Source organism: Notolepis coatsorum (assembly GCF_963971535.1).
Source record: "Notolepis coatsorum genome assembly, chromosome: 11".
Classification (NCBI taxonomy): domain Eukaryota; kingdom Metazoa; phylum Chordata; class Actinopteri; order Aulopiformes; family Paralepididae; genus Notolepis; species Notolepis coatsorum.
Window position 1 is genome coordinate 84,666,673 of NC_140175.1, and position 25,363 is coordinate 84,692,035.

The 25,363-nt window shown below is 46.4% G+C and overlaps 2 protein-coding genes across 3 annotated transcripts in view; both read right to left on the minus strand.

Annotated features, from left to right (window-relative positions):
* The window catches only part of LOC311237277 (breakpoint cluster region protein-like), a 125,171-nt gene extending 110,765 nt beyond the window's left edge, over positions 1 to 14,406 (minus strand). Inside the window, 1 exon segment of the mRNA XM_084325081.1 lies at positions 11,902 to 14,406. Within this exon segment, the coding sequence (XP_084181207.1) occupies positions 11,902 to 13,611 (1,710 nt within the window). The 5' untranslated portion in view covers positions 13,612 to 14,406.
* Positions 14,407 to 18,793: 4,387 nt separating this feature from the next.
* LOC311237502 (sarcoplasmic/endoplasmic reticulum calcium ATPase 2) overlaps positions 18,794 to 25,363 on the minus strand; it is a 109,341-nt gene continuing 102,771 nt past the window's right edge. Inside the window, exons 20-24 of one of the 2 annotated variants that reach the window (XM_084325422.1) lie at positions 25,198 to 25,283; positions 24,486 to 24,619; positions 24,186 to 24,303; positions 23,728 to 23,848; positions 18,794 to 19,537 (exon numbers count right to left, since the gene is read on the minus strand). In XM_084325422.1, coding sequence (XP_084181548.1) covers positions 19,524 to 19,537; positions 23,728 to 23,848; positions 24,186 to 24,303; positions 24,486 to 24,619; positions 25,198 to 25,283 — 473 coding nt within the window. In that variant the 3' untranslated portion in view covers positions 18,794 to 19,523. Of the gene's footprint in view, positions 19,538 to 21,897; positions 23,849 to 24,185; positions 24,304 to 24,485; positions 24,620 to 25,197; positions 25,284 to 25,363 lie in introns of those variants that run through there. The other variant, XM_084325421.1, reaches the window with a different exon arrangement.

Consider the following 25,363-nt stretch of genomic DNA (forward strand, 5'->3'; position numbering starts at 1 on the left):
GAGAGAGAGAGAGAGAGAGAGAGAGAGAGAGGAGAGGGTAGAGAGAGGGGGAGAGAGAGAGCGATAGAGATGGAGAAAGATAGAGAGAGAGAGAGAGAGAGAGAGAGAGAGAGAGAGAGAGAGAGAGAGAGAGAGAGAGAGAGAGAGAGAGAGAGAGAGAGAGAGAGAGAGAGAGAGAGAGAGAGAGAGAGAGAGAGGATGACATGCAACAAAGGTCACAGGCTGGACTTGATTTGAACCCTGCCTGGACATTGTGATTACAATACATGGTGTACGCACCTTAGCTTGGCAAGCCGCCAGGGAAGTAATGTGCTGTTGAATTAACCCACATTTCTCATGATGCATGAAACGAGGTTGCCCTGGAGCGGCTGACAAATGACACATCACAGGAATGACAGAGGAGTCGTTACTTTCCTTCAACGGTACAACTTCCTTCCTATGTGTCACAAACACGTGTCCTAATTTTTCCGTTATATTTTTTCATTTCATAAATTGAAGTTTTCTGAAGATCTTTTTAATAAAAAAAATTTGAATGTGATTCACCATTACAGAGGCACACATATATTTCCGTTGTTCCTCTCCTACAGGGGGAGGGTGAATAATCTGGGAGCGATGAATAACGTCTATGAGCTATGAAGGGTGAGGAAGAGACTGTCAGCCATCTAACGGAGCGTGAACGATCAAACGGTCTCCCGGACACCACGCTGCTACAATCATGTTTCTTTGAAACGGTTCTGTGCTGAATAAATCTGCCAGGCAAGATATTTCTTGCCTCCAAATATGTTCCTCCGTGTCTTATCCTCACCAGAGCCTCGCTGCTTCTGCCATGAATGAATCCTCCAGGGAAATGCCTTTCTGTCTGTCTCGTTCTTTTCTCGCAATGCAAAAGATTGAGTAATTTCTGCCCAATGTGAAGACCTTCCATACTCAAGAAGCCACATCAGATCAAACACACTGCAGACATCATGAAACAATTGCAACTTGTTTACACAGGGACCAACTAGCATGGGCGAGGAGAGGAGAGGTTAGAGGGAAACAGGGGAGGAGAGGAGAGGAGGAGAGGAGAGCAGAGGAGAGGTTAGAGGGAAACAGAGGGGAGGAGAGGAGAGGAGAGGAGAGGAGAGGAGAGGAGAGGAGAGGAGAGGAGAGGAGAGGGGAGAGGTTAGAGGGAGAGAGGGAGGGAGGGAGGAGGAGAGGAGAGTTTAGAGGGAAACAGCGAAGAGGGGAGAGGAGAGGACACAAGAGGAGAGGAGAGGAGAGGAGAGGAGAGGAGAGGAGAGCAGAGGAGAGGAGAGCAGAGGAGAGGAGAGGAGAGGAGAGGAGAGGAGAGGAGAGGAGAGGAGAGGAGAGGATAGGAGAGGAGAGGAGAGGAGAGGTTAGAGGGAGGGAGGAGCAGAGGAGAGCAGAGGGGAGATTAGAGAGAAACAGAGGAGAGGGGAAGAGAGAAGAGGAGAGGAGAGGAGAGGAGAGGAGAGGAGAGGAGAGGAGAGGAGAGGAGAGGAGAGGAGAGGAGAGGAGAGGAGAGGAGAGGAGAGGAGAGATTAGAGGGAAACAGGAGATGGGAAGAGAGAAGAGGAGAGGGGAGAGGAGAGGGGAAAAGGGAAGAGAAGATGAGAGGGAAATAGAAGAGAGGAGAGGAGAGCGGAGAAAGAAAAGAAAGTAGAATAAACTTGGGCACAGTGCTAGTCTACAGTACTTCACATAAAAACATCATAAAAACACAAGAAGCATTTAATACAGTGCTAGAAAGTTGCTTCACATTAAAACAATATAATTATAAGGTAATATAAGTTATGTGTGTGTGTGTGTGTGTGTGTGTGTGTGTGTGTGTGTGTGTGTGTGTGTGTGTGTGTGTGTGTGCGCGCGTGTGCATGTATAAAAAACATCATAAAAACACAAGAAGCATTTAATAGTGCTAGAAAGTTGCTTCACATAAAAAAAACAATATAAGGTAATATAAGTTGTGTGTGTGTGCGCACGCGTGTGTGTATGTATGTATGCGTGTGTGTGTATGTATGTACAGTATATATTATGTATGTGTGTGTATATATATGTATGTATGTCTATGTGTGTGTGTGTGTGTGTGTGTGTGTGTGTGTGTGTGTGTGTGTTTCTGTTACGCAACGGGAGAGTTCTTCCCATCTGTGTCTTCCCTCCAGCCCCCGCATCCCTGAGCAGTGAAGCGAGAGTCGACAGTTCTGCCTCACACTCTGGCTTCATCTGCCTCCTTCTGTCTCTCTCTGCCTCCCTGTCTCTCTCTGTCTCTCTCTGCCTCCCTGTCTCTCTCTGTCTCCCTCTGCCCCTCTCTGTCTCCCTCTGTCTCCCTCTGTCTCCCTCTGTCTCTCTCTGTCTCTCTCTGTCTCCCTCTGTCTCCCTCTGCCCCTCTCTGTCTCCCTCTGTCTCTCTCTGTCTCTCTCTGTCTCCCTCTGTCTCCCTCCCTTTGCCTCTCTCTATCTCCCTCTGCCTCCCTCTGCCTCTCTCTGTCTCCCTCTGTCTCCCTCTGTCTCTCTCTATCTCCCTCTGCCTCCCTCTGCCTCTCTCTATCTCCCTCTGTCTCCCCCTGTCTCTCTCTATCTCCCTCTGTCTCCCTCTGTCTCTCTCTATCTCCCTCTGTCTCCCTTTGCCTCTCTCTATCTCCCTCTGTCTCCCTCTGTCTCTCTCTATCTCCCTCTGTCTCCCATTGCCTCTCTATCTCCCTCTGTAACTGTACTTACAGTAGATTTCATTCACGGTCTTTGCTGCCCTGTTACGGGCGCCTGGTGGTACTAAATCCAGATTGAACTCCATTGGAAAGAGGAGATTTGTCCCGATCCATAGATGTATGACTTGGCCACAATAAGGTAATTTTTAGGCCTGGTATATTAATATTCAAAATGTCGTGTGTCCGGAGTCCGGACTCCGGATGGCAAAATTCAGTACTGTATCTAGTACTAAAACCCCTGTAAATCAACTGCCCTTTATTAATTTGCTTAGATCTTTTGTACACTTGATCTCAAGAAGGTGCTGAAGGTTCGCAATTTTACATGTCTGGTCAATGTTAGCATGGTGTTATTCACCGTCAAAGATGAAAAAGAAAAAGAAAATAATAATAATTTATATTCTCCTTTGGTTCATTACAATTTACTCAAGCCTAGTAACACACACAATATTTCTGACACTGTGGCTACATTCCCTGAGATCCATAGATGTCCATAGACACCAAGAACATGCAAATGGACCTTGTAGAAGTGGAGCAATATTCCATTTACTTGGGAATGTACTTTTAGGCAAATATTCTGAAAATATGGCTAGGGCTTAAGAGGTTAAGACAGACATCAACATCATATTTAAGACATTTTAAGGCCTAGAATTCTGATTATGAAATTAAAACTGTTTAAGACATGAACCCTGTATTAGGCTATATCACTACTGTACAGTATCTCTCTCTCTCTCTCTCTCTCTCTCTCTCTCTCTCTCTCTGTACCCATCTCTCTGTACCTATCTCCCTCTGTATCTATCCCTCTCTGTACCTCTCTCTCTCTGTACCTATCTTTCTATGTACCTCTCTCTCTCTCTGTACCTATCTCTCTATGTACCTATCCCTCTCTATCCCTATCTCTCTCTGTACCTATCTCTCTGTACCCATCTCTCTGTACCTATCTCTCTGTACCTATCTCTCTGTACCTCTCTCTCTGTACCTCTCTCTCTGTACCTCTCCCTAGACCTCTCCCTCTCTCCAAGCAGAGCTGTCCTCCCCTCCCCGCAGGGCTCACACAAGTGTAAACGATGTTAAAACAAAGACAGCAGACGCATGGCAGAGATAATCCTCAACATAGCAGCTGTACGGAATTAGCCGACCATGTGCTGAGAAGGTCTCTCTCTCTCTCTCTCTCTCTCTCTCTCTGGGGAGCGTCTGTACAGTGTGTGGATGTATTTTCATCTAAAAAGAACACTCTAATCACCAAAGAGTAGATAGGAGAATGAATATACAGTATAACAGGTGCGTGGGTATGGAATAAAGTATGCGATTATTTAACTTTTTTACGTGACTGATACATAATTATTTTTCATCTTCTTGGAATGTGAGGAACGTTCACAGTACAAGCTTTTCCCTTTTCACAAAGCATGCACACACACACAATATTCCGATTACATAATTTCTTCCTCTGGATTATGTTACTGATTACAGTTATAAACAGGTAATTTGTAATCTGGAAGAGATTACTATTACCGGTCAGAATAACGCTCCCAGCCCAATAGACTTTAGATAAAGACAGATAAAGAAGCTGTGTGTGTTTGTGTTTGTGCTTTTCATTCAGACTGGGCGTGTTGGGAAGGAGGGACAAACAGGCAGCCACATTTAGTTTGATCTCCACTGTAATGCGTAGCCAGGTAAGTGTGATGGACGCCATGTTTTCTGTACCGATAAGAAGCACAACGAACCTCTGGTAATATTTGAATCCTGTATTTATTTCAACTCCAATGTCAAATCTATTCTGCTATATGGCTCTGAAACCTGGAAAACCACCACTAACATCAACAATAAACTGCAGACCTTCATCAACCATTGTCTGAGACGTATCCTCAGGATCTTCTGGCCAAACACAATCACCAACATCAAGCTGTGGGAATGCACCAAGCAAGAATCAGTGGAGGTCCAGCTGAACAGGAGAAAATGGAGCTGGAGCTGCACACACTTCGAAGACACAAAACCGCAATAACCAAACAGGCATTAACCTGGAACCCACAAGGCAAGTGAGGCAGAGGAAGACCCAAAAACACCTGGAGAAGAGACACTGAGCAGGAACTCAAGACAAGGGGACTGACGTGGAAACAGCTGGAGAGGATGGCGCAAGACAGACAGGGGTGGAAACTTTTCATCAATGGCCTATGTTCCGAAAGGAATAAAAGGCCTAAGTAAGTAAGTAAGTAAGTGTATTTATTTCCCTGTCTGTGCTCTTCCACTACAATAGAGCAGCAGCCTGCCACAAAAACTAAAATACAATTTCACATTTGAAAAGTGCACAGCGGTCAATCTGAGAGCACCGCGCAGAACACTGAGGCTTTTAAAAGATATCACGTTTCTGTCAGACCGGTGACACCCATTGTCAATCAATAACATCCACAGAGGACCATGAGTCATCGCCGAGGTAGAATTACTGAGTCAGTACACACTGTAGTCTCGTCAAAAGACAAGGCAGAAATGCACGCTGGCTCGCTGGCGTGGTGGCGGTTGCCTCACAGCCAGAAGGTTGTGGGTTCGACAAACAAAGAGAATCCTTTCTGCGTGGAGTTTGCCTGTTTCCCTGGGTTTAGCCTCCACACCAATAAAGAATGCATGCTGGGTAGGGCCGGGCGGTTAAGTTTCAATTTCAATTGCGATTTTGGCTTCCCACTGTCATGAAAACAAGATCATTAAGATAAAAAAATAATGTTTGCTCTAATTTTGTCGGTCCCGGCGGGTGCTGTACTGTACTGTGGCTGCTCCTCCTGAGTGCTTAGGATGCAGATTAATCCATTTCCCCACAGGGATTAATAAAGTACAACTTAACTTAACCCTTTCACTACCACACTACCAAAGGGTTAACCCTTTCACTGCGACAATATAGAAGGTTAACCCTTTCACTGCCACACGACAAAGGGTTAACCCTTTCACAACCACACTACAGAAGGTTAACCCTTACACTACCACACTACAGACTGCTAACCGTCTGTAGTGTGGTAGTGAAAGGTTAACCTTCTGTAGTGTGGTAGTGAACGGGTTAATACAACGAGACTGGCCCACCCGGGCCACAGCACACGACCGGCACGTTGGCCTGTAAACCCTCCAGCCGTGAACACTGAGGAGACTCATTACAGTGTCGTCTGAGTGAGTAGACCTCGTCTCCACCTCCCTCGTATTTTGTCGCTCACAATTTTTTATCCTTAGTACTGTACTGTACGATAGAATGATGCAACAGCGGCTAAAGCGGTCCACACCATCGATCTCTGTCCGGTTTGAAAAGAAAAGGGGCGGGAAATCATTAGTGCCGGTCCTGTCCACCTATCAGCCAATCAGGAGTTATTACCGTGGTTACGATTTCACTCACACACACACACACACGCACACACACACACACACACACACGCGCGCACACACACACGCGCGCACACACACACACACACACACACACACACACACACGCACGCGCACACGCGCACACACACACACACACGCGCACGCGCACACACACACACACACACACAGTGATTTACAACAGCCCCCTGGCACTTTGCATGTGGGTATAAAAGGCAGGAAACAATAGTGGGTGGAAACAGGAAAACGATACTGTTCATCTCAAACTAATGACAGTTACCAGGGCAGTTACTATGGTCATGTATTATGATGAGTATTATTACGGTACAGTAGGCAGACGGTAACATTCCCAGACTAGAGGAGCATCAACGTGGAATCAAGCTCTCTTCCTGCTCCACCTAGGAGGCCAGGACACAGAGGGTAGAGTGCAGCTGCTGCCCTTACATCTCTCTCTCTCTCTCTCTCTCTCATCCCCCTCTCACTCATCCCCCTCTCACTCTCTATGTTCCTCTCGTGCTCTTCTCCCATCTCTCTCCCATCTCTCTCTCTCTCTCTCTCTCTCTCTCTCTCTTATCAGTGTGAGTGCAGTCAGAGAGCTCATCCTGGCAGAGGGGCAGAGCGAGTGCACGGTGCCAACCCCCCGTGGTTCTGTCTGCCCGGTCGGGGCCTCAGACCCGGGTCCAGTCTCCTCTCCAGTCAGAACAGCAGCCGCTCGGGGCCTCAGACCCGGGTCCAGTCTCCTCTCACAGTCAGAACAGCAGCCGCTCTGGGCCTCAGACCCGGGTCCAGTCTCCTCTCACAGTCAGAACAGCAGCCGCTCTGGGCCTCAGACCCGGGTCCAGTCTCCTCTCACAGTCAGAACAGCAGCCGCTCGGGGCCTCAGACCCGGGTCCAGTCTCCTCTCACAGTCAGAACAGCAGCTGCTCGGGGCCTCAGACCCGGGTCCAGTCTCCTCTCACAGTCAGAACAGCAGCCGCTCGGGGCCTCAGACCCGGGTCCAGTCTCCTCTCACAGTCAGAACAGCAGCCGGTTGGCCCCGATTGTCTTTGGACAATATCAACGTGTAGGATATTCATATAAAGTATATTCTTGAAGACTTTGATATGTAGATGGGAAAGAAGCATCTTGGAACTTTATTAAAGCTATTGTGACTGTATATTTATGTATGTTTCAATTCAGAATGTTTCAATTTCAGACTGCGGACCTTCGGGGACAGAGCTTTCAGTGTGGCAGCTCCCACTCTCTGGAACTCCCTCCCCACAGAACTCCGCACCGCCCCAACTCTGGACTCATTCAAAAAACTGCTCAAAACCCACCTCTTCAACTTGGCTTTTAACCCCTAATCTCTCACTTTATATGTATGTATGCTGTGTCTGTCCACTGTCTGTTACTTTGTTATCCCCCCCCCCTATGTAAAGCGACCTTGGGTCTCTTGAAAGGCGCTATATAAAATTAAGTTATTATTATTATTATAATCCAGTGTTTACAAATATTACGGAATACCGAAAATACAATTAAGAGAGTTTTTTGGGGGAATGTGTTAGGCCTTCAATGTTGAATATACCTTTTCGATCTTTGTATTATTCTTATTTCAATTGTATTAGTAATTACATTCTGTATTTATATTCTATTATTTATTTGTGAGGACCCCAGGAAGACTAGCAGTCATTACTTTGACAGCTATTGGGGATCCTAATAAAACATAAAACATATTTACCTGTTGTCTTATCATAGTATCATAGTCATCATTGTATCAAGAGCTCATATTTTTGGTGGCGTCTGGCTGAGGCTATTTGTTTACATCTGGATCACTGATTGGGTCTTTAAGAGCATCACAGTGCTCACCTCATCATCAGCAGCAGACACCAGACACCAGCAGCAGACACCAGACACCAGACACCAGCAGCAGACACCAGACACCAGACACCAGCAGCAGACACCAGACACCAGACACCAGCAGCAGACACCAGACACCAGACACCAGACACCAGCAGCAGACACCAGACACCAGCAGCAGACACCAGCAGCAGACACCAGACACCAGACACCAGCAGCAGACACCAGCAGCAGACACCAGACACCAGACACCAGCAGCAGACACCAGCAGCAGACACCAGACACCAGACACCAGCAGCAGACACCAGACACCAGCAGCAGACACCAGACACCAGCAGCAGACAGACACCAGACACCAGCAGCAGACACCAGACACCAGCAGCAGACACCAGACACCAGCAGCAGACAGACACCAGACACCAGCAGCAGACACCAGACACCAGCAGCAGACAGACACCAGACACCAGCAGCAGACACCAGACACCAGACACCAGCAGCAGACACCAGCAGCAGACACCAGACACCAGCAGCAGACACCAGACACCAGACACCAGACACCAGCAGCAGACACCAGACACCAGCAGCAGACACCAGACACCAGCAGCAGACACCAGACACCAGCAGCAGACACCAGACACCAGACACCAGCAGCAGACACCAGACACCAGCAGCAGACACCAGACACCAGCAGCAGACACCAGCAGCAGACACCAGCAGCAGACACCAGACACCAGACACCAGACACCAGCAGCAGACACCAGACACCAGACACCAGCAGCAGACACCAGACACCAGCACCAGACACCAGACACCAGCAGCAGACACCAGCACCAGCACCAGACACCAGACACCAGCAGCAGACACCAGACACCAGACACCAGCAGCAGACACCAGACACCAGACACCAGCAGCAGACACCAGACACCAGCACCAGACACCAGACACCAGCAGCAGACACCAGACACCAGACACCAGCAGCAGACACCAGACACCAGACACCAGCAGCAGACACCAGCAGCAGACACCAGCAGCAGACACCAGCAGCAGACACCAGCAGCAGACACCAGACACCAGACACCAGCAGCAGACACCAGCAGCAGACAGACACCAGACACCAGCAGCAGACACCAGACACCAGACACCAGCAGCAGACACCAGCAGCAGACAGACACCAGACACCAGCAGCAGACACCAGACACCAGACACCAGCAGCAGACACCAGACACCAGACACCAGCAGCAGACACCAGCAGCAGACACCAGACACCAGCAGCAGACACCAGACACCAGACACCAGACAGACACCAGACACCAGCAGCAGACACCAGACACCAGACACCAGCAGCAGACACCAGCAGCAGACACCAGACACCAGACACCAGACACCAGACACCAGACACCAGACACCAGACAGACACCAGACACCAGCAGCAGACACCAGACACCAGACACCAGCAGCAGACACCAGCAGCAGACACCAGACACCAGACACCAGACACCAGACACCAGACAGACACCAGACACCAGCAGCAGACACCAGCACCAGACACCAGCAGCAGACACCAGACACCAGACACCAGACACCAGCAGCAGACACCAGCAGCAGACACCAGACACCAGACACCAGACACCAGACACCAGACACCAGACACCAGACAGACACCAGACACCAGCAGCAGACACCAGCACCAGACACCAGCAGCAGACACCAGACACCAGACACCAGACACCAGCAGCAGACACCAGACACCAGACACCAGACACCAGACACCAGACACCAGACACCAGACAGACACCAGACACCAGACACCAGCAGCAGACACCAGACACCAGACACCAGACAGCATTTTATTGTTGTGGTCCAGCTTCATCAGTCTTATTCAGTTTCCCTTCCTTTCTTGTAATGTATCCCGACGTCTGCTTTCATTTTGTATTCAGTTTATTTTGCTCTTATCATCAAAAGGGTTGGATATTAATGTGGAAATGAATATGGCTCATTGGCTCTATAAAAAAATTTGTTTGATTGATTGGTTGATTGTCAGCAGCACTATCCAGCAATGGTTGGAAAAGAATGTACAAATACAAATAAGGACTTAAATAAATAGATAAAAAATATATATAATAATTAGGGCTGTCAAAATTAATTAAAAAATTAAAAATTAAATAAATTAATCTAGATTAATCTATGGAGGGAAAAATCGTCAAAAAAAATCGCCACGGATATAAGAAAGAGGTCTAGCTGAGTCAATGTTGATGGTTTTGTTGAACATTTGTATTTCACAGGAGAGAAACTGTATTCAAAGAAAGCTATTAAAATAGTCTTTGAATCTAAATATACTTTCTTTGTGTTGATTTTACATTAATTCCATGATTTTACTCAAGTAAATATATGTTACAAGCTTCGGTCTTAAGTAGATAAATGCTATTTTTAATCTAGATTAATCTAGATTAATTACAGAAAATCGTGAGATTAATTAGTTAATTTTTTTTTATCTATTGACAGCACTAATAATAATTTAAACGGAATACAACAGAATACAATAGAGTTAGGAACTATAAACTAGAAACATGATTTTAGGCAGTAACCTTGCTGGGCTCATGCTCGCTAGAAACATGATTTTAGCTTCATAGTCAAAGTCCTCTGGTTCCATCCCAGGTTTAAAATATTCCAACTATTTGGAGAGCGCTTGTTTTTCACTCCCCAGGCACTTGTCCAGCCTCACAAAGTGGAAACATAGCTGATCATTTTAAATAAAACAAACACACCTTGTGTGCTTGTGGGTAATTTCAAACATATTCCATTGCTATCTGGCCTGAGCATGGCAGCCACCCAGCCGTGCCCCGCGCCCACACCTGTAGCTAAAGGCTGCATGGCTACACCGCTAACTGCTGCTCAGTTTCAGGTACTGAGGCCCTTAGGCTGAAAACAGGTTAGCGATACTCCTGCTAATTGTTTGGAGAGCAAAGTGGAGAGAGGGGAGAAGGGGAGAGGAGGAGGGAGATTGAGAAAGAGAGAGGAGGGAGGGAGGGAGAGAGAGAGTGTTTTCTTTTGTCCAGGTCTGTGGTAAAAAAATCTGATAAGGAAAGAGTTTGAGGGAATAGTCAGGACAGGACAGGCGCGCGCGCACACACACACACCACACACACACCACACACACACACACCACACACACACACACACACACACACCACACACACATACACCACACACACACACACACACACACACACACACACACACACAGACAGACAGACAGAGACAGACAGACAGACAGACAGACAGACAGACAGACAGACAGACAGACAGACAGAGACAGACAGACAGACAGACAGACAGACAGACAGACAGACAGACAGACAGACAGAGACAGACAGACAGACAGACAGACAGACAGACAGACAGACAGACAGACAGACAGACAGACAGACAGGCAGGCAGGCACACACACACACGCAGACAGACACCTGTGATTGGAATTCCTTGCACACAACGCCAGGAGACGTCTGAGAAAGACTAGACCTCTTGTTTCAACTCAGGCCGACCGCGTTTGTTATTCAGAGAACTGAACTGACATACTGGGGGGGGGGGACAACAGAGAGGACCCTCTCTCTCCCACACAGGGCAGAGGACACAGGGCCAGGTGTAGGGAGGAGGGTATCTGTCTCCTAATGTGTAATAACCTGTCGGCTCACGAATCATGATCAGTTTGGCACGAGCTCCTGCCTGTCCAGTGTGTCTATAAGGTCACTCCGGTCACAAGGTCAATCATATTGTCACATGTAAAAAATTAAAAAGAATCCACCAACCAGAGACTAGCTTACATGTGGCAATGGAGAACCCTGGACTGGTATAGAGTATAGACTGATCACTAAGGATGCTTAGGAACTGGAATTATCCCCACTGACTATACAAGTCCAGTTCTTCTCTGCATGGATCATTAAAGTGCCTATTCAATCATTCATTCATTCATTCACCTATTCCTGTCCTTGATCATTCATTCATTCATTCACGTATTGATTCCTGCCCGCTTCCTCCATCATGCCAGCTAGCAGCAGCAGCCTGCCTGTCTGGCTCTCCGCTACAACAAGGATTAAAGAGGGTGGTCTCCACTCACCCAGGTGGTCTCCATGGTAACTGTTGTCATGAGAGGCCCTGCCGCCGTGGGGGGGCGCGGCGGAGGCGGGGTCGTGGTGGGAGGAGGCGGGGGGCCAGATCTGCCCGGTCTTGCGGACGCTGACGATGGTGGCCTCGGACATGACCACGTGGCCCCCCGGCTGCCGGTGGTGCCGCTTCTGGGACTGCGGCGTCGGGGGGCTGCTGCTGTCGAAGGAGTGCTGGGAGTTCTGGGAGTTCTGCGACGGCGAGCGGCTCTTCTCCCTGAAGGGCCGGCGGAAGGCCGTGGTGGGGCTGGGCGACACGTGGCTGGACTGGCCGGAGGAGAAGTCCTCCTCGCTGGACGTCAGGTTCTCGTTGGAGCTGCAGTCCGGCGTGTAGCCGCCGCCGCCGCCCCCGACGTCCTCGAAGCTGCCGGGGGAGTAGGAGCGGCGTGGCCAGGTCAGCAGGTGGTCGTCTGCCGCCCCGTGGTCTCTCATCATGACCCCGCCTCCTCTGCCCTCTCCTCCCCCTCCTCCCCCTCCTCCCCCTCCTCCACCCTCGCCCATCATGACGCCGCCGACATACACGCTGGTGTAAGGCTGGAAGTCGGACGGCTGCCAGGGAGGGGGCGGAGGTTTGCCCCCGTTGGCCCGGGCGGGCTGGCGCGGGTTGGGCTCCCCGTCCTCGTACTCCGCGTCGTAGCCGCAGGTGCTCTCGGTGGAGCGCCCCCTGTAGACCGGCCTGGTGCGCAGCTCCCCGGCCGCGGTGGCCAGGTTCCCCGGCAGGGAGTGCAGGGACCTCTTCCTCTCCATCTGCATGGCCTGGCTGCCCAGGGAGCTGATCTTGTCCGAGACCTCGCGGTCGTTGACCCGCACCAGCCCTCTCTCGTGGTGGAACTCCATGTTGGTGTAGAAGGGCGGCTGCGGCTGCTGCGGCTGTTTCTCCGGGCCCTTGGCGACGTCTCCCGCGGAGTGAGAGTTGGCCCGCTTGATCCTCTCGAAGTTGGACCTCAACGCGGCCACGCCCAGCCCCATGCCCAGTTTGTCCTTGGGGTCAGAGGGCGGCTCCTTGTCCGGGACCGGCTGGGCGGGCCGGCGGGGCGAGAGAGAGACGACCCCTCTCTGTTTGGAGGGCGAGAGGCCGTCCAGGTTCTCGCAGGAGGTGGACTCGGCCTGCTGGGGCACCTCGAAGGCGGACTCCAGACCGTCCCCGTGGGAAGCCGACTTCCTGGCCGGAGGAGGCCTGGGTTTGGACCTGCTGGCTTCTCCCACGGGCTGGAAGCGGCTCCTCTCCATGCTCCCTCCCCCCGTCTCCTGCATGTGAGGCTGCTGGGGCGGGGAGTCCGCTCCCTGGGCGGCCCCGGGGTCCACCCCCTCGTTCAGGGGGGTCTTCCTGAAGCCCCAGCGCTGTCGGTCATAGCTTTTCCTCTCCTTGGCCAGGAGAGTCTGCAGGTAGATCATACGGAAGCGCTCCTTGTTCACCTCCTGCTCCAGCCTTCTGATCGAGGCTTTGCACTTCTCCAGCTCCTGCTCGATGCCCCCCACCGACCGTAGCTCCATTTTCGGCGGGTCCGACTCTGGGAATTGCGCTTTCCACGCCTCGATGAAGCCCACCGGCTCCACCATTGTTACTGTAGTTCTGTGAACGCGACCCGAGGTTCACACACAGGGATGATGTCACCAGAACGGGCGCACTGTTGTCGCTTATTATTATAATCCAGTTTTCGGCACCACGGGGGGAAGAGAGGAAAAAGACGCTATTTGACCACAAATATAAACTGCAATAGGAAAAAAAAATCAAAAAATATATATTTACGATATGGATAATCCGTTGGAAAAACACACAATGTAACCGTTGACACCTCTGACCGGCGGTTTTGCAGTCGTCGCAACAATATAATGTATCATTAGTAACGACAGAAATTGGCTGTGGCCCGGGGATGATGTATACTGTAGGAGACAGTTCTAGAGATGTGAAGCAGCGCTCGCCTCTCCTTATGCATTATTATTATTATTATTATTATTATTCCAGAAGTGACCACTTAATGCAGAATGTGAAGAAACAGAAATCTCAGCCCCCCCGACACACAATGACAGCATCTGTCTCCGCTCCAGCGGATAATCTGGATCCCGTATAATATGACAACAAGGAAAAGTGATCCAATCGCTTTCAAAACGACTCACTCTGTAACATCTTGTATCAAGAATTCGCATCTTTCCTTTTTTTTTTTTTTTTTTTTACCGGATACTAATAATCCATTCACTGTGGTCCCGTTAGTTCATTCATGTAACGAGAAGGATCCCTGGTGCAGCTCGGCTGGTTCCTGGAAGCCTTTGTATTGTATACCAGCAGCGTTCAAGGAGAATGGATACCAAAAAAAAGAGCAATAATAACCGACGAGAAGAAGAAGAAGAAGAGGTAAAGAGTTTATTCCCCCCCCCCCCCAACCCCGAGTAAGATCGTGGTTCCAAAACGGATTCCAGGGGTAATAAATGAAGCTTTCCCCGCGGGCCCTACTATCCCATTTTCCCGTGGTTCGTTTGCGGGATAGAGTTGATCCAGATCGGGACCGTTTCCTCGGCTGTGGTGTGGATTCTTCCCATCTGAGCAGCAGCGGAGAGCTGCGGGAGTGGGAGGAGACCCGGCCGGGGCTGGTGTGAGCGGCAGTGGTCGCAGGGTTTAAAGAGACAGAGCAGGGGATGGAACAGAGCGAGGAGAGAGAGTTATGGTCTCAAACCAATACCCCCACATTGATACTGTAATTGACCAAGGACAAGGACCCCCATTTGATAAGATCTTGTACCAGAGCTCCCCATCCCACAATTAGATTAGATTAGATTCAGATGTATTGTCACTATACAGTGCAAATGTGCATATGCACTTTTACTGTAATTTGTGCCTCTATCCGTTATGCACTTAACTATGATATGCACTTTTAGGGGATGTTGATATACATTTTAGCATTTGTCCTTTTATACTGTCCGTGTTTTTACATATTTTTCCTGTACTGTTTCTACTCTGCTCCTGTATTGGATTAGTTGTAGACACACAGTGTTTGCTCTGTACCTGTATTCCAATGTGGATTCGTCCATACATGGCAAATAAAATCTTTGACTTGACTTTGACTTGAATGTAGCAGTATAAAAGTGTATACAATATATAAATTAGTACTACTGAGTGTAGTGATAATCAGATGTATGTACTGTACAGAGTTGTATTATATAAATACTACTGACCAGCAGCGTAACTAATAAGAGTAGGATATGTACAGATATAGATATAGTAAGGGACTATGTGCAGGTACTGTAAGTACAGACAGCCAGGTGAGGATAGGTATATGCGGTGTGAATAAATAGATATAGTATATACAGCATTATAGTACATGCTATCATACAGAGCTAAGGGTTATGTGCAGGTGTACAAGCGCAAGTATATGAGGGGTTATATGGAGGTATATTCAGACAAATATGGGTACAGTATATGTGGTATATATGTTGTTACATGATTTAATCCAGAATTCCATAACTGTCTATAGCCTAGTGTTGGTGGAGATAATATTGACTCTTGTTCATTCTCTCCCTCTATTAACTTCTAGTGAAGAATATATTAGGGAAATGAACTGGACCCCACCCAAGGACCCCTGGTGTCTCCTCTGACCCCACTTTGAGAACTACTGCTATAGCCTACTCACTCTAAACTACACAGATTAATAGAAGGGTAGGCCTACTGTGAATAGGCTACCCGCCTGTATACGCTAGGTATAGGCTACATACAGAATATCCAGCTCCTTTCCCTAATCCCTATTATTGTAGCCATGTTAACCCTATTACCCGTTTATTTAGGATGGATGATGGGATTATTGCAGTTTCATAATGAAATTCAACTGGAGCATTTCCCTCCAAATGATGAATTGTTACCTCATATCAGTGCTTAATGTTTAATTCAATATTCTAAGATAAGATAAAAACACTGGATCCTAATAAACGTTTTGAATTTTTTTTTAAGGAACAGGGCGCTAACTGACAGACAGGTGTGGTCGCGTGGGCTTGTTGGAATCTCTGGCTCTAAAAATATGACTCGACAGCACCACCCCGCGGTTCTCTGATCATAGTGGGCATCACGTTAACACAAGATGGGAAGTGATGTCACCTTTTGACTCCCAAGGGGTATGTAATAACTGTATTATTATTATTTACGTCTTAAATGAGTCCTTTCATTTCAGACTTAATATATTATTGTACATTGAATGTTGTCCATGATGTTTCCAAAACTGCCCTAGGTTTAAAAACGAATAATCTAGTATATCTTATATAGGAATATAGCATACTGTATGGCAAAGCAGTGCATTGGCAGATTGAGGAAATACTCTTACAGTATGGCTGTAGTTTACCAAACTACTCACTACTAAATGTTCAAATGATCAGAATCTGAGTTTGGAATAGTTACAACGACTGATCTGACAGTCATGTGTTGGTGTTTGATTTAGGAACTAGGGAAGGTTAAACCTCACATGTCTCCAGGTGTGTTTTACCTGGAGGACAGTGAGCAATTTTAGAGGACCGTGGAATCAATAAAATGCAAATATTTCCAGGGAAATATGTAGTTTGTAATGAACTAAACTACATGATCGGATGTTGAAAAAGCTACTGAGATTTGAATGTAGTTAAAACTATCACCCAATTACTGCAAAACATAAACTACTGCCCAGTACTGTGTATCTTAGCGGTAAATTATTATTAGTTTTAGGAATAAAGATTTATTATTAATTTGGTTTGGGAATCAAACTAAATTGAAATTGGAATAACTCAGTGGTTAGCACTGTTGCCTCACAGCAAGAAGGTCCTGGGTTCAAACCGCAGCAGGGGGTCTTTCTGTGTGGAGTTTTCATGTTCTCCCCATGCTTGAGTGGGTTTCCTCCCATAAAAGACAAGCGTCCTGCCACTGCCCTTGACCAAGGTACTGGCATTACAACTGGAGTTGGTCACTGAGCGCTGTGTGGCTGCCTACAGTTAGGTTACAGTCAAATGCACAGGATGAATCTCCCTCAAGGGGTTCAATAAAGGTTCAATTTAACTTAAAGGGGCACTTCGCCAAAAACAATGTTGAATTACTTTGCTTTGCACATAATCCGACACACATCCAAACCGTTTTACACACTTTCAATTAGTTCAACAGTAATTGAGAGTAAATGAGTTAGAATATATGAAAAAATAGCAATAACGGCAATAATAGTTTTTGGATGTGTGTGATATTATGTGCAAAACAAATCAGCATTGTTTTTGGTGAAGTGCCCCTTTAACAGGAGTCTCTCTCTTCAAGCACTCATAGAAGACAAAGAACCATCAACATAATCACACACTGGAGACCAACAAATACATTTTGTATGTTTATTTACCTGAAACCACAATCTTGATAATGCATGTACAATCATTATTAGGCGTACATAATGATCGTCTCTATGTACATTATGACTTTAATATTGTTATTGGACAAGGTGGCGAGGGATGGATAGGCCCCCTCAGATCAGTCTTATTGTAGTTTATAAGTTAATAAGTCTGAAATGCTTCATGTAGACAAATTAAAAAAAATCATTAAAAAAACATTGATCAAAACATTTATATATATATATATATTGAAAAAAAATCAGAGGTGATGGGTATAAGGGCAAATATATGATTTTAATATAAATTAAAATTGGTCCTCTTCTCCTTTAAGCTATTGCTACTGCTAGTAATCATAAAACTCTACTCTTAAGAGATGTGTTGCACATGCAGTGCACACAGGGACGACATATGCCATCATTTCAACACATCTCCCTTAAAGGGATATGTTTTTTTTACATTAAGTTGTATGAAATACTTGCCAGTAGTGTGCATTCGACACAAAGCTATTATTCGCTTACTTCCCGTGGTCAGAGTTGTAAACGGGGTCTCGAAACCAATGTTTTAATCCGCATGTCAGCATGCAGGCAGGCTGTTACTCGTTTTCCAACACAGAACCAAGTTCCTCTAGCATTTCAGACTCTGCTAACACATAGAAAATAAAGACTTGACTTGGTTTTGTTTTAACCAGGTAACCCTTTGCCTGCATGTTGTGGTGGATTAAAACTGGTTTGGCTTCCTGAACCGGTTTATGTTGTTTGCTGCCCAGGTTCGCTCAGAACCTGGACATAACTCACACCACGGGACTCTCTGTAAGTAAGCTAGTAGCGTTGGATTGACTACACTACTGGAAAGTATTTATTTAATGTCCAAAAATCTGGACCACATCCCTTTTTAAGTTTTTTTTCTGTTGCGTTTGAATCATTAAGTTCTTTCCATAGTACGTCTTTTAGAATGTCCAGATAATGCAAAGAACACTCAACAGATACAGAGAACACTACTGTATTGCAAGTCACTGACGACCGTTGTCAGTCTCGTGATTGTAAAAGACCAATTCAGCAGCAGGTAAAATAACCAATGAAAGGCCTAGAAGTCAGTGATAAAAATGTTCAAACTCAAGTAGCAGGCCACGGTCCAAGTTCTTGGTATGAGTCTCTACTCCATGTCAAACCTTGTGCAAATTCCCCAAAGCGTTATAATTCAAAACAAAAAGTGATTACCTAATAATATCTATGATATATTATCTTCCTCTGTAAAACAATCTATTGTTATGCAATTCTGAGCATTGTACAATATTCTATAAATATAAATTGCAACGCCTACTTACAGCTGGAGCGCATGCATGACTGGATGTATTGTACATCGATATAAAACTATGATCAACCGAACCAGTGTGTTTCTAAATGGCCTAATGGATGGAGTTAAGTTCTTCATGCATGGAGGAACGCCGGTGATATTGACAACTTCCCTACACACACACACAACTGGAATAGTGTCACATCAATTAGACCCCACTCTTAAGAGACGTGTTCAAAAGAGCACGGGTTGAATCATCCCTGAACATGCATTCGGTGAGAAACGACAAAACGGACATGGAAAAGATGTATGATTTAAGCATCCGTAGCACATCGTCGTTTGTCAAACTTACAAATAATATATCTGTTGAGGGAGAAGACAACCAGTGTTATTTTTTTCAGACTGCATTTACACAGGGGTTGTGTGTGAGGGGGGCTGTACAGCACCTTAGTTCTGGAGTTCTGTACCAAAGCCCGTCAGTACCATTCTAATCCCATCAATTGGAATGCATAATAAAGAGCAGTGACATCCTCAGCTCTAAAAAATTTATCCATAGAATTTACAAGTACTGGACTCAACCGCTGTCATACAATTACCCAACATCTCCCCAACACCCCCCTTCCAACAACATAAAATAATCACTTATTTTTTTTTTAATTATTTGGTCATATTTGTCATTCTATCGCCGACTATGAATACATGATTACATGTCATTATTATCTGTACAGAGAACGTCCACTGCAGCAGGTCACCATGGCGGTACTGAGGTGTATGAGGTTTACACAGGAAACACATGCTGGGCGGCAGGCCAACAAACCGGCCTCGCAAATCTACAACTACACGGAATGGATGGAAGCTTTTTACGAGAGCCCACCTGAGGAGAGAAGGCGAGAAAAGGCACGATTAGTACAAAACACCAGCACTTAAAAAACCAACACTGGACAATAGGGCTGACCTCGACTAGTCGAATAGTAGACTAATGGATTGAAAGGAGCCATAGTCGACCTTAGTCAAATGCAAAAAAAAAATTATATATATAATATATATATGTATATATTTTTGAAATCATTCTTTCCAAAAGCAAAGAGGCCTAGAAGCGTGGATAACGCTAATGGCGCACATACCAGCGAGGCTAACTGCCTAAGAAAACGGGCACAGAGGCACTGAAAGAGGATTTCACACACAATATCAAGATGTATCCATCAGTGGACCAATTGCATGCTTTCGCAGAGGACAAGAAGCCTTCAGTCGACTCCTTCAGACATTAAGCACGCCTGATGCGTCATTACTTTTACCAACCGATTTCCAGTTCCGCAATCTGATTGGCCACTGACGTTTCTGGTCATGTGACATCTGCGCCAATCGTGTGACGCCTGTTTCTATCACTGGTTAAGCTTAGGCACTCTTTCGAAGTTGGTTATGGTTAGAGTTTGTCTTAGAACACCAGCCCTGATTGCAAACTCTAACCTTAACCAACTTCGAAAGAGTCGCCTAAGCTTAACCAGTGATAAACTAGGCGTTAGGTAGTTTGCAGGCTGTTCGAGGCGGAAATAGGCGCAGAAACAGGCGTCACGCGATTGGCGCACATGTCACGTGACATGACCAGAAATGTCAAGTGGCCAATCAGATCGCAGAACTGGAAATCGGTTGGTAAAAGTAAAGACGCACCCCTAACAGCCCAAATGGAATGATCCCCCCAAAATAAAAATTATATGTTTTTGCATTCAGGCGGGTAGTCGACTATCAGCTTCAGCAAATTCCAGCCAATCAAAGTCAACTATACAAATCCTTAGTCGAGGACAGGCCTACTGGACAAGTAACAAGTGTCAAAACGTATTTCAATTGTATGGTTCATGCTTTAGGATCAAGTGTAGATAGTGAAAATTGTGTGATTGTAAGCTACAGATGCAAGTGTCAAGTCAGAGGGGTGACAAGAATGGTGCACAGTGGGCGACAGTGGCATGGTGTGAAAATGAAGGCTGGCATTTCTTTAATGTTATCTAGGATCTATGAGAACTTTAGTCTGGACGCCAGGCTCCTGAAAACCTACTTTTAATCATGTGGAGACCTAACCTAAAGTAGGCTTCTAACCCATTTGTAGGTCAAAAAACCACAACCTTTATACTAGTCTTTTTAGCAAGCAGAACATGGGGAGCATTTAAGATATTCCTCTCATGGATCCCCTTGGGGACATTCAGGCGTCATAGCACCAAGCATCATCGCAGCACCAAGCTATTTCTCTCGAATGACGTGCAGCCAATCAGAATCCTGTCTGCCAGGTGCACGGAGTGCTTCAGCCTAGTCACCACATCCACTGCCTAGATCCACTCGCCAGCCAATCGCGGATAAGAAAGTGTAATCCCATGAGTGGCTGGAGGCTCTGTCGCCAACTTGCAGTGACGGCAGAGTGAGAGGACGCCACTGCCACACGAGAGCCGTCCAAACTCCACCCTACAGCTGAAACGGAGTGATTTGAGTCGTTTAAGCTGTACGTTGGCTCACGGCAGATCAAAGTGACGAGGATAGCAGGGATGTGATCACCATGACCACCCATAAAACTGTAAATATATATATATAAGGGGAGGTGGGGGCCATTGGAGGCAGAAAGAAAATACAAAAACGGGAAATCTACTTGTTTAAAAAAGTATCACCCTGAAGAAAATAATGATAGAACCTTAACTTGAAATTAATGGGAGTGGTGTGTCATGAATGTGTCTGAAATTCTGGCAGAGATTACCGCATCCCTAAAAGATTATCACAGCTCTCTAGTTTCTACAGTTTGAATGTTTTTCATGGTATGAAGGAAAGGAAAGGAATACTCACTCCAGTGACAGGGGAGCCAATGGAAGGCATTGAAGGAGAAAGCACACAGTTATAGGTAGAACACACAAGAGCAACAAACCCAGGCTGCTACTGAAACACATGCTTTTTTCAAAAACAGGGTTTCCCCCCACGCATTGGTTATTGAAACACACAAAAGAAAAACGTTACTTAAGCAGTCTGAAGATTAGTGTGGAGGAAGTATGGACTCCTTAGGACTCCTATGCAATAAGTATACACCGTTAAGTATATACTAACGAGAGATGGTGTGCACAGTACAAATAGTCAGATCTGTATACACTAAACACCCCATGATAAAAGGGTAAAAAATACACAATCTATTTTCTGTATTGGTATAAATACTCCCCTCTGCTAGCCATGTTGTGCCAAGTAAACATGAAGCATTAGTCAAGACAGGGTATCTGTATTCAAGTATTGGATGCACATACAAAGAACACCAGATCAGAAATGTCCTGATGAACCACTGATAAATAAAGACAAATAACACGTTGATTCAAAGGGTTCATGACTGTATTTTCTTCTTGGAAGTAAAAAAAGAAAAAAAAAACATTTAGAGTCTTATTTGAAATGCAAGTTGAAATTCATGTTTGGAGCAGTTGATCTATTGGTATATTTTAATATATATACTTTTTTAAATGTATTTATTCTTTATTATACTTTTTCCCCGACCATTGCACTCCTTTGAATCAAACCCGTACCCCCCACGGAGATGGCAATAGTAGCATCGTTCATCACCCATCCCCCACCTGTTCCTGTCTCGAAATACAAAACAAAACATAAAACAAAAAAACAGCAAATAAAGTTAATGAACATCAAAAATCAATTAAAAAATATATCCTTTAAAAATGTTTACTGAGGGAAGGACGATTTTTTTCTCTTTCTTTTTCCTCTGCAGAAGCAAATAAGGGCACACCTCAGATGTTCTGCTATGTTAGAATATACCGTTATCGTATCAGACCTTTCTTCTGATACAAGTGTCAACTGTGGATAGCCATGGGGGGGGGGACATCAAGAGATGAAAAATTATATTGAGGTAGCTGTGCTCTGCCTAGTGCAGACAAACTGGCTTTTCAGATTCTAATTAAGTCAAAAATAACATCCATGAAGGTAGTCTTTTTACACCAATATTGGGGGAGTGGGGGGGGCGTACACGTTTAAATGATAAATGAAAAACCACTGTCACAGGACAACATGCAGCTTTCATTCTTAATAATTATATATATATATTCTTTTGTTGTGGTTTTCAGTGTGGTGCGTTCAAACATTCACTCCCAAACCCTCTCCCCCCCGGCCTCCCCTCGGCCGCCTGGCGCTCCTTGTCCATTGGCTCTGAAACAGTTATGACACGATACTGAAGACACAATGGTAAACGCTAGAAAGAAAAGTCAAGCCGTTCTCTTTAGGCCACTCCGGTCCAAACGGTTTACAAAGTGATCAAAAAAAAAAAAAAAAACTAAACAAAAACAGTTGCATAAAATAGTGTTAAATCTCTGTACAGGTCAATGGACTGCTTTTAAATATCTTAAATTGTATAGTCGTATGAAAAGGGAAGCTCAACAAAACCAGCTAATCGTGTTACTTGAACTGTAGTGAAATGAGACGAATGATGATCCCAAATCATTTAAAAATACAAATTTAAAAGGCATTAGCAACAATAACAAAAACAAAACAAAAGCCTGACAGTATTTCTTTTCCTTTTCCCCCCATTTAAACCAGCGGAAAAAGGTCCACAGCTGCGGGAGTGATGGTCGTCTCGTTTAAAGCCTCTCCCATTCACAAATCTGCCCCCGCCCCCCCCCCCCCCCCCCCCCCAAAACACAAAAGGACTTTTCAATTGTTACATCTTTATATTATACTTGTTAGGTTTCTCGTGTGTGTTAAACTTGGTCCTTCTCGTGCACACTTGGCAGGCACACACAAGCACACGCTCTAACGCTACACAAACGCACGCACACACTCTAGCTATGCACACACAGAAAGGCGGAGAGGGGTGGGGAGGGGTAGGGTGGGGTTGTGATGGTGGAGGGAGGGGTGGAGGGAGGGGGGTTCAGGGCTGTGCTCATGTCAGTCAGGACCAGAACATGTCGGCCATGTTAGTGTCACAGCTGTAGATCCACACCACCAGGGGGAGGGTGATGGCCACAAAGGGCCAGGAGATGCCATCGAAGCATGCAGACAGGGAGCAGCCCTTGGTGCCTTTGGCTGGCATGTCCAGCTCTTTACCCGACTCCAGGTAGTTCCTGGCGGCGAACTTGAGCACCTCGTCCAGCAGGATGACGGGCAGGGAAATCTTTAGGACCATCAGCCACTGGGTCAGGTTCAGAGGGGTGATCTGGAATATGATCTGAGGGGGGACAGACGCATGAAACGGGGAGTTAGCCTTCAGACGGGGAGTTAGCCTATTTCCCCCAACAAGACTGAGTGTAATTTGAAGAGGACTGGAATAGCGTTACGCAGCACACATCGACCTGTAACCAGCCATAGTTAGATGAATAGAAAAAGTAAGTAGATCGAGGAACCTCATTATACCCATTATAGAGTCTGAGGAAACCTCACATCAACCTCATGTCTGCCACCTAGTGGCAGGTCAACTGAATGAAATAAGGCTTGTTCTCACAGGTAGCGGCTCACGTCTGCCACCTAGTGTCAGGTCAACTGAATGAAATAAAGCTTGCTCTCACCGGTAGAGGCTCCACATAGAGGATGAGGAAGTGGAGGGACATGGAGAGACAGATGGCCCCCAGCAGCCACATATTCTCCCAAGGAGGCATCCGCACAAGAGACTGGTTCTCCGACACACTGCAAAGACAGACAGACCCACCAGCATGAGTGTCACCCTGTCCAGACCTCTCCTCACACTATGCTTAGCACTACTGGTGCAGAAGAAATGGTCTGACAGAAGAACCCATGAGGATCAGGCAAATTCAACTCATTCAAATGTCAAGATGACTGTTGTTGGGGACGCGGTGCGGGGGTCTGACCTGTTGAGAGCGTTGCACATCTCGATGGTGACCAGGACAGACAGAGCCATGGTCATGGGGTAAGGGGACTCAAACAACGTACAGTCCAGACCCTGGAATTCTAGGTTATCTGGACCACACTGCAGGAAGTGGCTCTGTGGAGAGAGGGACAAACAGTAGTACAGTTAACAGGACCACACTGCAGGAAATGTCTCTGTGGAGAGTACACAGATATACAGTACATCATTAAGACCTTAACTGGAATATCTGCTAGTACACAGAACAGGTGCCATGTAAACAGGTGCCGTGTAAACAGGTGCCATGTAAACAGGTGCCATGTGAACAGGTGCCATGTGAACAGGTGCCATGTGAACAGGTGCCATGTGAACAGGTGTAAACAGGTGCCGTGTAAACAGGTGCCGTGTAAACAGGTGCCATGTGAACAGGTGCCATGTGAACAGGTGCCGTGTAAACAGGTGCCATGTGAACAGGTGTAAACAGGTGCCATGTAAACAGGTGTAAACAGGTGCCATGTGAACAGGTGTAAACAGGTGCCATGTGAACAGGTGCCATGTGAACAGATGTGAACAGGTGCCATGTGAACAGGTGTAAACAGGTGCCGTGTAAACAGGTGCCACAGAAGCTCTTCATCTGTGCTCGTTGTACAATGCTTTGTTTATGATGAGTCATCATTCACTCTAAGGAGCCCTGGTTCCATATCTGTAGTTCTCACCAGCTGGTAGAAGGTGATCCTGGGACCGTCCTCGGCAGCAACAAACCACCAGGCAGCAGCTCCGACTGTACCAGCACCAACATAGACTGTAGTGACACAAAAGACCAGTAAGATGACACAATACATTTATTATAAAGTCAACGTTTAGACAAGAAAAGCTACTCAT